The sequence below is a fragment of the Rhincodon typus genome, chromosome 45 (assembly GCF_021869965.1).
Source record: "Rhincodon typus isolate 14 chromosome 45, sRhiTyp1.1, whole genome shotgun sequence".
NCBI classification, from domain to species: domain Eukaryota; kingdom Metazoa; phylum Chordata; class Chondrichthyes; order Orectolobiformes; family Rhincodontidae; genus Rhincodon; species Rhincodon typus.
Genome location: NC_063376.1, coordinates 9,249,178 through 9,264,776, shown reverse-complemented (window position 1 = coordinate 9,264,776; position 15,599 = coordinate 9,249,178). Strand labels below are relative to the sequence as shown.

Sequence of the window (15,599 nt, the reverse complement as noted above, 5' to 3'; positions counted from 1 at the left end):
AGAATCTGATGAAGGGTCTAGGCCCGAAACGTCAGCCTTCCTGCTCCTATGATGCTGCTTGGCCTGCTGTGTTCATCCAGCTCTACACCTTGTTATCTCAGATTTTCCAGCATCTGCAGTTCCTACTATCTCTAAGTACAAGGTGCTGCCATTTGGGAGATCAAATGTTAAGGAAACGTATATAACTATGAACTGCATTGATGTACAGAGGGATCTTGGGGTTCAAGTCCTTGGCTCCCTGAAAGTGGCAGCGCAAGTAGATAGGGTGGTAAAGAAGGTGTATGGCATGCTTGTCTTTATTGGTTAGGGAATTGAGTACAAGAGTCAGGATGTCATGTTGCAGCTCTATAACACTTTATTTCGGCCACACTTAAGAGTATTGCGTTTAATTCTGGTCGCCACATTACAGGAAGGATGTGGAGGCTTTGCAAAAGTTTGCAGAAGAAGTTTACCAGGATGCTGCCTGGATTAGACGGTATGAGCTATAAGGAAAGGCTAATTTTCTCTCAAGCAACGGGAGGCTGAGGGGAGACTTGACAGAAGTATGTAAAATTGAGATACAAAGATAGGGTTGACAGTCAGAATATTTTTGCCAGGGTCGAAACATCTAATCAAAAACAGAAATCGCTGGAAAAGCTCAGTAGGTTTCACAGTAGCTGTGGAGAGAAATTAGAGTTAACATTTCGGGTCAAGTGACCCTTCCTCAGACCCAAAATGCTAACTCTGATTTCTCTCCACAGATTCTGCCAGACCTGCTGAGCTTTTCCAGCAATTTCTGTTTTTGTTTCTGATTTACAGCATCCATAGTTCTTTTGGTTTTGAAATGTCTAATACGAGGGGGCATGCATTTAACGTGAGGTGGGGAAAGTTCAAAGGAGATGTGAGGGGCAAGAGTGGTAGGAGTCTGGAACACACTGTCATGGGTGGTGGTGGAGGCATTCAAAGGACTTTTAGATAAACAAATGAATATGCAGGAAATGGAGGGATATGGACCAAGGGCAGGCAGAAGGGATTAGTTTAATTTGGCACAACATCGTGGGCCGAAGGGGCTGTTCCTGTGCTGTACTGTTCTATGTGTATGTGTTCATGTTTGCGTGCGGGCTTTATGCACATGGAGTGAGTGTCAGATTAGGCCCAGGCATGGAATGCTGATACTTCTGGTGATTGCTGTGGGGTTCATTCTTATTTCAGAAAGTGCAAACATCATCTGACGGATAGAGGATTGAACAAGGTTAAATTCCCAAGGAGTGGATGCTCATTTATTGACAGGAGAGGAATGATGCTCAGAATTTTGAGGTTTTAAGCTTCTTCATGTTGTAGTCAGAAAGGTTTGAAACCCCTTTTTTTGTATCAGTGATGAACGTTTTGACTTTCTGTTCTTGTCAAGTCTACGTCCAATGTGTTCACAAGTCCTTGTCCCAACAAGGCCCTTCTCCTGACCCAGCTCAACTTCGTCGATATCCAGCAAGGCAAAGAACCAGTTCCCCGCCAGCCCTCCTCAGGGCCAACATCACTTCAAAGGGCACTCAATAGCAAACTGTACCACGGCTGGCCAAGGGTTCCGGACCATTTTAGAACTGATTGATTGAATTTCAATCGGAGAGCATAGTTGAGGGACAATGGCCAAAACACTGAAACTCAAGCCTTTTTTTCAAATATAATAGTGACAGCACAGACAGAAGCCATTTGGCCCATCTGCTGAGGTGCTGGTGTTTCTGCTCTACATGAACCTCCTCTCAACACCCCCCCTTCATCTCCCCCTTTCAGTCCCTTCTCCCTCATGTTTACCCCCTTCAATACATCAATACTATTCCTATCACCGCTCCCAGTGGGAGCAAGCTCCACATTCTCCCCACTGTCTGGGAGAAGACATTTCTCCTGAATTCCCGATTGGATTTATTCGGGTCTATCTGAGATTGGTGGCCTCCAGGGACAGCAGGTTCTGGTCTCGTGTGCAAGTGGAAACATGTTTTCAGCGTCTGTCCTAGTAAACTACCTCCATCGTTTTAAAGACCTCGATCGGGCCACCCCTTTCATCTTCCCTTTCTAATCTCCACCTTTTCGGATGTTATCGGAAGCCGCCACTTTCCAAAATATTCTGCTTTCCTCTCCCAATTCTTGGCCTGGTCCAGTCGGGAGGGATGGAGGGCAGGTGAGGTGAGTGGGCATTGAGAGAACGCTCCGAATGCATCCTTTCTGTGTCCTGGACAGTTGCAGTCAGCCCCACAACAGGAACCCAGGGAGGGCGAGGAAAATGTGTCCGCTGTGGTGACTGCTTTAGCTGGAGGGAGGAGTGCAGCAGGGAGCAGGGATAACATCCCAATTCTTCAGCGATTGTTAAACCGTCGTCGTCATGCTCTCTCTTTTCAGTTTCTCAGCTCAGATTCAAAGTCCCTTGAGGGGATATAAGGCTGATGTTTCTGCTAATCTGACACTCTTCGTTACTAATCCAAGGTGGGAGAGCACTACCATACCCCCTCTGACCCAGCAGCACAGGAAGAAAATCACACAGAGCACGCTGAGGCTGGCCAAAGCCTGTTAAGATTCCGAGAGGTGGGGGTGGAGCTCTTGTTTCTCCTTTGACCCACCGTGGGCTATCCTCTATATTAATGTTAACAGCTTCCCACAAAGAGGGAGAAAGTAATGAACAGTGTGAATCAGGGTTCACTGCTGCCATTTAAATGAGTCTGCTTCTCCTGTCTTTCAGGCTGGGTTAACCTATGTCCACCCACAGAGACCAGCATCGCCCGGGGGCTTTCCACATGGGACCCCACCTCAGCAGACCCTGCCAGTGAGTATCTGACGATTGATGAGTGAATCACTGTGCTTTTCTGAGAATGGGGGCTATGGTTAGTGATCAGTTCTCTCTTGTTTGTCAGGCTGGTTTCATTCAATAATTGCATGACCAGAGAACTGGTGCAATGAGTCCTGAGCTCAGCTGAGGCTGTGTGAAGAGGGAGAACTACTCTATCTAACCCCATGCTGCCCCTATCCTGGGAGTGTTTAATGGAAACACTGTCAAGAGACGTTTACTTTCTGTTTAAAAGACTAGAGGGGGCTTTATTCTATATCTAACCTGGTTCTGTGTCTGCCTCGGTGTTTTTGATGGGGACAGTGTCCAGGGAGCTTTTCTTTCAGTTTAATTTCAATTTAAAAGAGTAGAGGGAACTTAACTCTATACATTTAATTCGAGAGCAATTAATTTGTAGGTTAGCAGGGTTGCATTGGACAGATACCCGATGGATTGATGGGTCTCAATCTGTTGTTGTGGTTTTTTTCCTGTGATCTTACTCAACCGTTTCTGACTGAGCTGTTTTCTTGTGTCTTTACTAGGCTGGATTCCAAACAACAGGTCAGCCTGCTCCCCGACACGCCTACCTTCAGCACAGTCAGGGGCAGCGCTATTACCATCAGTAAGAGTGGTTCGAGAAGTTTCAGTCAGCCTGGCCCCACTCCTCACCGTAGCTTACCCTCACCGTTTCTCAGCTTGTGGGAAAGAGGAAAATGTTCTTCAAGTCACCACTTTCAGGACTTGTGAATAGTGAAACATTAGCCATTGCTTCTACGTACAAATGGTGACAGATTTCCGTCAAGTAAATTATCTCCGTGTGACCGCAGGTTCTAATTGAAGAGAGAGGGAAGGGTCGATTTTAGCTTGTAGTAATCAGTGAAGCCCCAGCCAAACAGAGCAGTGTGGTACCTGTGTGGCCTTGTGTCTGGTTGAATGCTGATGCTTTTTCCACAACAGATCCTATGCCCAAGGTTGCTGAAGTGGTTGTTCTTGATGTACCAGGTCTAAGATGCAAGAAACTGACAATTTGAGTTCTGTCTTTGCCACCTCCACCCCCCTGGCGTTGGAATCCTCTGCAGTTCTGTACTTCCTCAGGATGTGGGTGTTGCTGTCAAGCCTGGTGTTTACTCTGCATCCCTTATTATCCTTGAAGTGAAGGGCTTGCTGAGCTATTTCAGAGGGCTGTTAAGATTCAAGCTCATCACTGTGGCTCTCGAGTTGCATGTAGGCCAAACTGGTTAAGGAGACCAGATTTCTCTTCCTGAAGGATACTCGTGAGCCCTCTGCTTATCCTGTGGTGTATCCCTTTAATCCGCAACTTCCTGTGGCTTATGACTTTTAAAGTTCCCTTTCTGCTTTTGCTTTTCTCTCTTTTGAGATGAAATATTTTGCATGGGGACCTGTCAGCATTCATGTGCTCTCGGGAGATTGCTGGTCTTCATCAGCAACCCCCGCCCTGCTGGAAACCCCCTCCCCAGCTGACTGATATCAGATTGGTCTCATGCCAGTTGAGTGTTGTGTGAGGGGCTTTGTAACCAGTGGAGTGAGTTGTAAAGTGCAGTCAAGTTGGACAGCAAAATCCCACCATAGACAAGTGACTGGGTAATGAGATGCTTTGCTAAATGTTAGTTGAGGGGTAACTATTGATCAGGGCCCAGTGAGGGTTCTGTCCCTACTCTTCATTCAGTACTAAGCTTTTACATCAAACTGAGACAGTAGATGGTGAGAGGTGCATATCTTTGTCGAGATTCTCATCAGAAATACAATACCTTCCAACCATGAAGCACGCTCGCTCACCCATTGACTCGTGGGTGTGGCCCTCTCAGTCATGACTGCCACGTGGTGGGAGATGAATGTGGTCTGTGCGTAAGCAGGTTGGACAAGTGTGTGCAGGCAACTTTAACCCTGTGGAATTCTGCTCCACTCGAAGCATCTCCCCCTCGATCAGTCATTTTAGTCTTGTTAGTTACAAGACTGTACCTTTCACTATCTATTTCTGCCAAATATGCTTTACCATCTAAATCAACATATGCTGAGATTATCTGAATTTCTGCCTTTGGTTTAAGTCAGCCATGGTGCCAGATGGTCTCTAAATTTGGGACCAGATTAACAATTGCTCAGAGAAGGCATTGGAGTAAATCATAATGAGATTGATCCAGGGCAGGTCAGCACCTCCGAGTTTGGGACACCTTGTAGAGTCAGGGAAAAAAGAGCTTTACTCTGTATCTAACCCTGTGCTGTCCCTGTCCTGGGAGAGTTTGATGGGGACAATGTAGAGTGAGCTTTATGCTGTAACTAAACTTGTATCACTGCTTGATTAGCAGTGCTGCCCTCAAGGTAACTAAATAATTGAGTCTCTAATCTCAATAGACATGCTTACAGATCCATGTGGACAATGACTGATTACTGTAACTTATTGCTGTTTACCAACGCTGGAGTTATTCATGGTGTGGAATTGATGGAAGTTTTAATAGGCGATTGCTAGACATCTTATTTTCAGGGTGACCCTGTCCTTTCTGGCTGTTCTGCGGGTGATTACCAGTTTCCTTGCTGTTAGTGTGCTGTCTGCCCTTCCCTGGCCTTCAGTATCAAAGCAGCGAGTGTGTTGCTGAAACGGTGAGCTGAGGGATTCACAGAATGAGAATCTGTGACTGAGTAGACCCTGTCACCACCTTTTCAGAGAACTCTGCAATATGAAAGTGACCGTTCGGTCCATCGTAGGTCCACCTGCACTTTCAGCGACCTGACCCCAATTTGCCCCCCACCACCCACCTGGCCTTTCTCTTACCCGTGTCCTTTTCCAATATTTTTCGAATGGACCTGCTTCTACCATTCTTGTGAAAGCAGGCTGGAATGTGTGACTTTTAACAAAACATGTGTTTTCTACTGAGAAAATTTTGAAATCTGGCACCTTTGTTCCGCTGCTTAGAGTGAATTGTAGAAATTAAATACGTATCTTAAGACTGAACATAGTGTCCCTGTGCTTACAGTCAGTGTGAATGGCAGAGCTGTGTACAGAAGGCCAGTGACTGGGCAAATGTCACTTGTTACTCTGATCTAGAATCTCCTGGCAAAGAGACCAACTTGTCCAATGCGGAATGGGCCTGGGAGATGTCCTCAGTCTTGATGAACTGGTCTCAATTGGGAATCGATATCAGATCCCCTAACCTCTGTTCAGCTGGTTCGTGTTAGATCACAGCACTGGGCACTATTTTAATTTCCATGCTGGAAGAAGCAATGTAGAACATGCAAAAAATATGAAGTTCTACCTGACAGGAAAGATTGAACGGACTGGCACTGTTTTTCTGGAGAAGGCTGAGGGGTGACCTGATCAAGGTCTTTAAAATAATAAAGTGGTTTGATAGGGTGGGCTTAGAGAAATGTTTCCATTTGTGGTGGAAACCAGAACTCAGGGGCCATCAATGTCGGTCAGCCGCTAATAAATCCCAAAGAGAACTCAGAAGAAATGCTTTCACCCAGGGAGTGGGAAGAATGTGGGACTCACTCGCACAGAAAGTGGGCAAGGGGAATAGTGTTCATACATTGAAACTGGATAAAGACATGAAGGAGAAAGAAAAGTATTATGCTGCTGGTGGGAAATGAGGAGACTGTTATGGAGCAGAAACATGAGCACAAAGCAGATGGGCTGAATGGCCTATTTCTGTGCTGTTAATTGTGTAAATTCAATTGTCAATTAAAGTACAGGCCCTTTTCCCCCCAAAAATATACTGTTCTTAAAATTGTAAAAGTACACTACAGAACATTTTGAATTGGAAAATACGGGAAGTGCAATAAAATTCAACATGTCTTCCCATACTGAGAAACTCTCTTCCCAAACACAATGTACCTGCAACCAATTATCAGCTGAAGTTGCTTGATATTAGGCAAATGTTGGAGTAACACAATTAAGTCATTGTTGATGGGACCCTTGGAGGAGGAGATTGACAGAGATTGGCTTTGTCCAACAATAGTAAGCTATCTTGACTCCCAGCCCAATAACATTCAATTATAAAATTCTTATCCTTGTGTTCTGATTCCTAGAGCCATGGAGTCATACAGCATGGAAACAGACCATGGAAACAGGTCCACCTCATCCGTGCTGACCAACCATCCCAATCTGACCTAGTCCCACTTGCCAGCATTTGGCCCATCTTCCTCTAAACTCTTCCTATTCATGTACACATCTAGATGCCTTTTAGATGTTGTAACTGTATCTATGACTTTGATCCTGTACAGGAGCATAAGGACTTAGGAGCAGGGAATGAATCATTGATATGATTACTGCTCTGCCACTCATTAAGATTTGGCTGATGTGGTGGCTATGGCCTTGACTCCATTTTCGTTTCTGCAGAAGGCCCCCCCCCCCCCCTCAAAAAGACTTGATTCCCATGTCAATCAAAAATCTCTCAAACTTAGCATTCACAGCAATCTTCAGCCAGAAGTGCCAAGTGGACGATCCATCTCAGCCTCCTCCAGTGGTCCCCAGCATTACAGATACCAGTCTTCAGCCAATTCGATTCACTCCACGTGATGTCAAGAAACGGTTGGAGACACTGGATTCTGCAAAGGCTACTGGCCCTGACAACATTGCAGCAATAGTACTGAAGACTTGTGCTCCAGAACTTGCCACTTCCTTAGCCAAGCTGTTCCAGTATGGTTACAACACTGGTGTCTATCCGACAATGTGGAAAATTGCCCAAGTATGTCCTGTACATAAAAAGCAGGACAAATCCAACCCGGCCAAATACCGCCCCATCAGTCTCCTCCCGATCGTCAGTAAAGTGATGGAAGGTGTCAGTAACAGTGCTATCAAGCAGCACCTGCTCAGCAATAACCTGCTCAGTGACGCCCAGTTTGGGTTCCGCCAGGGCTACACAGCTCCTGACCTCATTACAGCCTTGGTTCAACACATGGACAAAAGAGCTGAATTCCAGAGGTGAGGTGTGAGTGACAGCCCTTGATATGAAGGCTGTATTCAACCGAATGTTGCATCAAGGAGCCCTAGCAAAACTGGAATCAATGGGTATCAGGGGGCAAACGCTCCGGTGGTTGGAGTCATACCTGACACGTAGGAAGATGGTCGTGGTTGTGGGAGGTCAATCATCTCAGCTCCAGGACATTTCTGCAGGAGTTCCTCAGGGTAGTGTCTTAGGCCCAACCATCTTCAGCTGCTTCATCAATGACCTTCCCTCCATCATAAGGTCAGAAGTGGGGATGTTCACTGATGATTGCACAATGTTCAGCACCATTCGTGACTCCTCAGATACTGAAGCAGTCCATGTTCACATGCAACAAGATCTGGACAATATCCAGGCTTGGGCTGACAAGTGACAAGTGACATTTGCGCCACACAAATACCAGGCCATGACCATCACGAATAAGAGACAATCTAATCACCGTCCCTTAACATTCAATGGTGTTACCATCATTGAATCCCCCACTATCAACATCCTGGGGGTTACCATTGACCAGAAACTCAACTGAACTCACCACATAAACACAGTGGCTACAAGAGCAGGCCAGAAGCTGGGAATACTGCAGTGAGTAACTCATCTTCTGACTCCTCAAAGCCTGCCCACCATCTACAAGTCACAAGTCAGGAGTGTGATGGAATATTCTCCACTTGCCTGGATGAGTGCAGCCCCAACAACACTCAAGAAGCTCGACACCATCCAGGACAAAGCAGCCTGTTTGATTGGCACTATATCCACAAGCATTCACTTCCTCCACCACCAACGCTCAGTCGCAGCAATGTGTAGTATCTACAAGATGCACTACAGAAATTCACCAAAGATCCTCAGACAGCACCTTCCAAACCCACGACCACTTCCACCTAAAAGGACAAGGGCAGCAGACATGGGAACACCACCACCTCCAAGTTCCCCTCCGAGTCACTCACCATGCTGACTTGGAAATATATCGCCATTCCTTCACTATCGCTGGGTCAAAATCCTGGAATTCCCTCCCTAATGGCATTGTGGGTCAACCCAGAGCAGGAGGACTGCAGCGGTTCAAGAAGGCAGCTCACCACCACCTTCTCAAGAGGCAACTAGGGATGGGCAAGAAATGCTGGGCCCAGCCAGCGACGCCCACATCCCACAAAATTAACAGAAAAATAATACGTTCAATGACCCAACATCCCCCGGTCTCTGTGGAATAAACTTCCATAGACTAACAATTTTCTTCCTGTCCTTGTCCCTCTTCATGACATGTTTCTGTTGTGGCAATAGCATCACACTGCCATGTGTGCCTCAGCTTATCTATTTTATTGATTGTACTCCTAGTGCTGATATATTTACAACTACTACTCCTGCCAAATTCCTCTGCCGTACATCTTTCATCTGAAAGGCCTCCCCTATCGGTCTCCTCTCTAGCCGCTTTCACAACATCATTCGATTCCTACATAGGTTCACTGATATCATCATGGACCACAATCTCTGAGATAGCCTCTAGCAGGAGAAGGTGCTGAAGCCATTTTAAAAGCCTTTACCTTGGCACTGAAAGGTATCATGTCACCCTGGTGTCATGTTGAGAGCTGCAGAAATGCCTGTATGACTCCCCGACTATGGAATCCCCTTTTGCTATTAGTCTATCCTTCCTATCCTGTTACCACCCCAATATGGTTGAACCATCCGTGGTACTATCGTTTTGGCTGTGGCTGCACTCTCTTGAGGAATTATTGCCCTTATCAGCATCCAAAATAAAATATCTTTTAGCAATCAACATAAATTCAAGGGACTCCTAAGGTCTACCTGGTTTTCTTAGAATGCCTCCTTCTTCCATTCCCTCTCTGGCTGGACAGTTCTAAACTGCGATGTGACCACCTCCTTAAATATATTATCCAGATAGTCCTCTGCCTTGCATATACATAGCAGTAACTCCAACCACCACTTCTCAAGTTCTGAAACCCAGAGCTCAAACATGTGCAGCTGGAGCTATCTCCTGCAGATCTGTCTGGCACACGAGTGTCAACGACTTCACACATACCATGAAATATACACACCACTTAACAAAGCTGGAGTGTGATTTTGAGATAGTAAGAACTGCCGATGCTGGAGTCAGAGATAACACAGTGTGGAGCTGGAGGAACACAGCAGGCCAGGCAGCATCAGAGGAGCAGGAAAGCTGACGTTTTGGGTTGGGACCCTTCTTCAGAAATGGGGGAGGGGGAAGGGAGGAAACTGGAGGAGCAGCACCTCATATTCTGCCTTGGGAGCCTACAACCTAATGGTCTCAATGTGGACTTTACTAGCTTCAAAATCTCCCCACCCCCGGCCTCAACCCATGAGCAACCCTCCCTCTCATCCCTGCCTCCTTGACCTGTCCGTCTTCTCTCCCACCTATCTGCCCTTTCCACCTCACTAACCAATCCCCACCACTGCCTACCTGCACTCGCCTGTCGCCATCCCACCTACCTTCCCCAGCCCCTCTCATCCCCACCTCCTTGACCTGTCCGTCTTCTCTCCCACCTATCCACTCCTCCCACCTCACTGACCAATCCCCGCCACTCCCTACCTGCACTCACCTATTTCCATCCCACCTACCTTCCCCAGCCCCACCCCTCCTCTCTATTTCAGAGCCTCCTTCCCCCTCCCCCATTTCTGAAGAAGGGGTCCGACCCAAAATGTCAGCTTTCCTGCTCCTCTGATGCTGCCTGGCCTGCTGCGTTCCTCCTGCTCCGCACTGTGTTGGCCTGTGATTTTGCCATTTATTATAATTAGAACAAGAATAACTGACCAGCAGTCACCAATCAGCTTCTTCCCGGTAAAGGCCAATACTAGGAGGCTAAAAATACAATCAAATAAGAAAACCCAACCCCAACATTTACACCATAGTGGCATTTGGGGCAGACATGGCGGCAGGAAGGTCTCTGTGCTTCCTGAAATTTATTGGAGCACGTGGGTTGTGAACCTGGGCCCCTTGGAGCAGAGGTAAGGACACTACCACTGTGCTACAAGGAATTGTACATTCCTGAATTAAGGCTGCAATGAAGCTTCTCTTAAGATAGTCATGTCTATTTAATTGCTAATTTAAAGAAAAAATCCAGAGTTTGGAATAACAATTAATGCTTAGAACTATCACTCACCAGCTACCAGTGCAGGCATTTTTCTTTTATTCTTTCATGAGATGTTTCAACATTATTATCTGTTCCAAATTGTCCTTGGGAAGGTGGTGGTGTGCTGCCTTTTTGAACCACTGCAGTTCATGGAATGTAGATCTAGAATGGTGTTGGGAGGGAATTCCAGGATTTTGACCAAGTGACAGTGAAGGAAGAGCAATATATTTCCAAGTCAGGATGGTGAGAGGCTTGGAGAGGAATTTGAATTTAGTGGTATCCACATTAACCTGATGCTCTTGTCCTCCTAGCTGTAGAGGTCATGGGTTTGGAAGATGCTGTTAAAGGAAGCTTGGTGCACCTTGTAGATAATAGACACTGATTAGCAGACACTGCTGCTACTGATTGTCAGTGGTGGAAGGAGCGAACGTAGAAGGTTGCAGATGGGTTGTTGATTAAAGGGTGTCATGCTGTTTGTGAGTTGGTCTTATTAAACTGTAGCCCATATTTCCAATCTTCATCCGTAATGGAAATTATCAATTCAGCATTCACACTGTCAAGTGTGTCAGGTTCTTACCTGTTTCAATAAGATCCCCTCTCATTCTTTTAAATTCCCTGTCTCTTTTATCTCCTCCAGTCATAAAACCATCTGACAATTCTCCGCTTCTTGCATTCTGGCATCTTGCCATTTCCAAATCTTATTTCATTCATCGTTGGTTACTGTGCTTATAGCAGCCTGGATCCCAACATCTGAAATTCCCTTCTTTGCATTGTTCTACCTATACCCCTATTAAAACATGTTTGACTAATCTTTTGGGCACCCGCCTTCATACTTTTTTCTTACACTTTGTTTATATCTTACATGGCTCACTATCAAATTTTGTTCTTCTGATGCTTCTGTGAAGCATCTTGGAATGTTCTGATGTGCGAGAGTGCTATACTATAACTGCCAGTCGTTGTCAGGCAAGATGGTCTATATTGTTGCTGAATCCATCATTATTGACTATCCCAGCTCAAACAGCCATGCTGTAGTTCTGTGGATTGAAATCAGAGTTAATGTTTTGAGACGAGTAACCTTCCTCAGAACTTCATTAGCTTTGATTTCTTTCCACAGATGCTGCTGGACCTGCTGAGCTTTTCCAGCAATTTATGTTTTTGTTTCTGATTTACAGCATCTGCAGTTCTTTGTTTTTATTTATGCTGTAATTCAGACTTGCCTGGATGAATGTAGATTCAAGAAGCTCAACTCCACACTTAAAGCAGCCCATTTGACTGGCACCTGCTCCATCCTGACACACTTTTGAAGCAGTATGTACCATCTACAAGATGCACTGTAGGAACTTACCAAAGCTCCTCTGATAGCACCTTCCAAAACATCTAGGCAGACAGGGGCAGCAGATACATTGGAACATGCAAGTTTCCCTCCAAGTCACATGCCATCCTGACTTGGAAACATATCACCGTTCCATCAGTGTCACTGGATCAGAATGTTAGAAAACCACTTTATTAACAGCACTGTGGGTATACTTATTGAATTAACTCTGCAGAGGCTGGTCTCCTGTCACCAAGCCACCCTTTATTTACATATGAACAGTCCTTGACTATAGTGTAATTCACACAAAGGATCCCTGACACAACCTTTTCTTGTCAGCTACGTCTTCCTGTTTGGACCACATTAACAGGCCCTATCAGGGAACTCATTCTATGAGGTCCAGCTGGCTGACCTCATTACAACAACTACATTCCTCTGATTCCATGGACCTTTGGTTCTTTTTCTTTGAGAGCCTCCTGGGGCATTTTAGCACCGGGTCAGGTTCCGCCAACTCAGTGTCCGACACTTGCACCAGGAGCAGCTCAGCAGACTTTCCTTCTTCTTCCAGCGGCTAAGTTGAGGCAGCTTCTTCTGTGATGTCCATCTCTGATTTAGAGGACTTGACAACATTTGGCAGACAGGGTGAGTCCATGGATTCCAGCAGTGTTTTGCTTCTGCACCATTTGTGAATTTGTGGCTTTCATATGGTCCATCTGCTTATTCAGCATTCTTGCACCTACCCGAACTTTATATGTCACTAGTCCTGACCTCGCGTCAACCATGCCTTTTACCCACACGCGGCCATTTCCATGATTTTTTCACCAAACTTTGTCTCCTTATCAAACTGTCTCTCGCTTGGTGGAGTCTTGGGTCTGGCATTAGAATTCCTGATGCCATTTCCCCCTCTTCCCCCAAGTCTGGAAAGATCAGACTTAACCTGGTGTGGAGACTTGTACCCATTAGTAACTCAGCCAGTGCTATCCCTGTGGTTGCATGTGGAGTTATCCTATCATCAAATAAGAACTGTGACAGCTCGGTATCTCGTGAGGCTGTAGACTTTTTCTTCAATCCAGCCTTCAAAGTTTGGACCACTGTTTCTGCCAGGCCATTGGATAATGGGTGATATGGAATTGTCCTCATATTTTGATTCCCATTGGACTTAAAGAAGTAACAAAATGCCCTGCTGGTAAACAATGGCCTGTTATCTGTGATCAACACTTCCGGGGCACATGTCCAGCTTCCCCACAAGGAGATGTGTTCCAAAAGATGTGCACAGTTTTTCTATCATGCATGTCCAACCACAACGTTGTGCCGAACTTTTACCCTAAACCTAAGGTCTATCTAACCTCCACCCCTACCTTATACTATCATCCATATGCCTAATAGCCACTTAAATGCCCCTAATGAGGCCGACTCCACTACCATCTCTGGCAATGCATTCCATGCCCCCACCACTCTCTGAGTAAAGAACCTACCTCTGACGTCTCCCCTATATCTACTGTGCAACCCTATCAATGTGCAACCTTGACCAAGGGTTACCCATCCACTCCTGAGGGAGTTGCTGGCAGTAATTCTTATCCTTGTTGACACTCTGGCAGCTGCTTCATCAATGTGGCAATGTGTGCATCAAGGCCTGGCCACCAGACATAACCTCTCACCAACGTCTTCACTTTGGAGACCCCTAGATAGCCCTGATGAAGTCCAGCCAGTACCATTGCTCAGGACAATCACTCACTCCCTGTAACAATATGCCGTCTCTACCATGAGGTGGTCTCTCCAGCTTCTAGAAGGTTTTAATTCTAGCTGCAATGGCCTTTTGGTTTCCCCTACTAATGCCAATGATTTCAGTTTGGAAAAGACTATCTTTCTCTGACCAAAGTCTGATATTGTTAGCTGTGAATGGGAGCATGTCCAGAAAGTTTAATGTCTTACAGACGCTGCCACGGGGGGTACCACTGGTAATGTATCTGCAATGGGAGGCAGCTCAATGCATCTACATTTGCTACTTGGCCTCCCTAAGAGAGTATTAACATAAATATAAACTCTTAGTATTAGGGCCCACAGCTGTACGCAGCCTGAACATATGGGTGGCACTGCCTTGTCCTCTTTAAGTAGTCCATTGGAGGGTTTGAGCTATAGGGAGAGGCTGAATAGGCTGGGGCTATTTACCCTGGAGTGTCGGAGGCTGAGTGGTGACCTTACAGAAGTTTATAAAATCACAAGGGACATGGATAGGGTGAATAGCCAAAATCTTTTCCCTAGGGTAGGGGAATCTGAAACTAGAGGGCATAGGTTTAAGGTGAGAAGGGAAAGATATAAAAGACACCTAAGGGACAACTTTTTCATGCAGAGGGTGGTGCGTATATGGAATGAGCTGCCAAAGGACATGGTGGAGGCTGGTACAATTACAACATTTAAAAAGCATCTGGATGTGTACATGAACAGGAAGAGTTGAGAGAGATATGGGCCAAATGCTGGCAAATGGGTCTACATTAATTTAAGACATCTGATCGGCATGGATGAGATGCACTGAAGGGTCTGTTTCCATGTTGTACAGCTCTACAACTCTAAGAAGGCGTTTGTGTTCTGTGATTATCACAAATTTTTGACCATAAAGATATCAGTGGAACTTCCTGACTCCAAATATGACGACTAACCCTTCTTTTTCTATCTGGGCGTATTTAGGCTCTGCATTAATCAAAGTTTTGGATGCATACAGTATTGGGCATTTCGTTCCAATGGGCCACCTATGAGCTAATACCACCATGATGCCATATGGGGAGCATTGCATGTCAATACCAGATCCTCCTTGGGATCGTACTGTGCTGACATGTTTGAGGATAATACTGTTTCTTCCCTTCATTTGAGAGGGAGGGCTTGTTTGTGAGACCATTTCCAATGCTGATGATACCCCAAAAGGCAGTGTCCTATATTGGTACAGGCCTTTATGGGTATTAATTGTAGCATTCTTCTGGAAATCCTGGTCTAAGTAAGCATGGCACATGTCCAGCTTCACGAAGGACAGACCTCCTGCCAGATTTGCGTATAAATCCCCTCTTCGAGGGATTGGGTATTTATCCAGTTGCACAAAATATAAAGGTGAACAGACCCATCAGGCTTCAAATTGGTATGATTGGTGCTGCTCATCCTGCAAATTTTACTGATTTGATGATTCCTTCACTTTCCAGCCTTCTGATTTCTGCTTCAACTTTAGCCCATAAGGCAGATCTTACAGAATCGTGGAATTGCTTCCTGGTCAACACGCAAAGTAGCTTTGTCTCCTCTGACAGTCCCTAGACCTTTCTGGAAGACTTCCAGGTATTTAATTAGGACATCGCATAGACAGCCATTTTCGAATTGAAAAATGTGGAGCCAATCTAGGTGAATCTCTTGCAACCAATTTTCCCCATTAAGCTTGAGCCCAAGGCTTTTACTGAGTC

At 45.7% G+C, this 15,599-nt stretch overlaps 1 protein-coding gene across 1 annotated transcript in view; it reads left to right on the top strand.

Annotated features, from left to right (window-relative positions):
* Positions 1 to 5,759, top strand: part of gps2 (G protein pathway suppressor 2) — a 39,185-nt gene extending 33,426 nt beyond the window's left edge. The window contains exons 10-11 of the mRNA XM_020512153.2: positions 2,708 to 2,791; positions 3,334 to 5,759. Coding sequence (XP_020367742.1) covers positions 2,708 to 2,791; positions 3,334 to 3,417 — 168 coding nt within the window. The 3' untranslated portion in view covers positions 3,418 to 5,759. The remainder of the gene's footprint in view (positions 1 to 2,707; positions 2,792 to 3,333) is intronic.
* Positions 5,760 to 15,599: the final 9,840 nt, after the last annotated feature.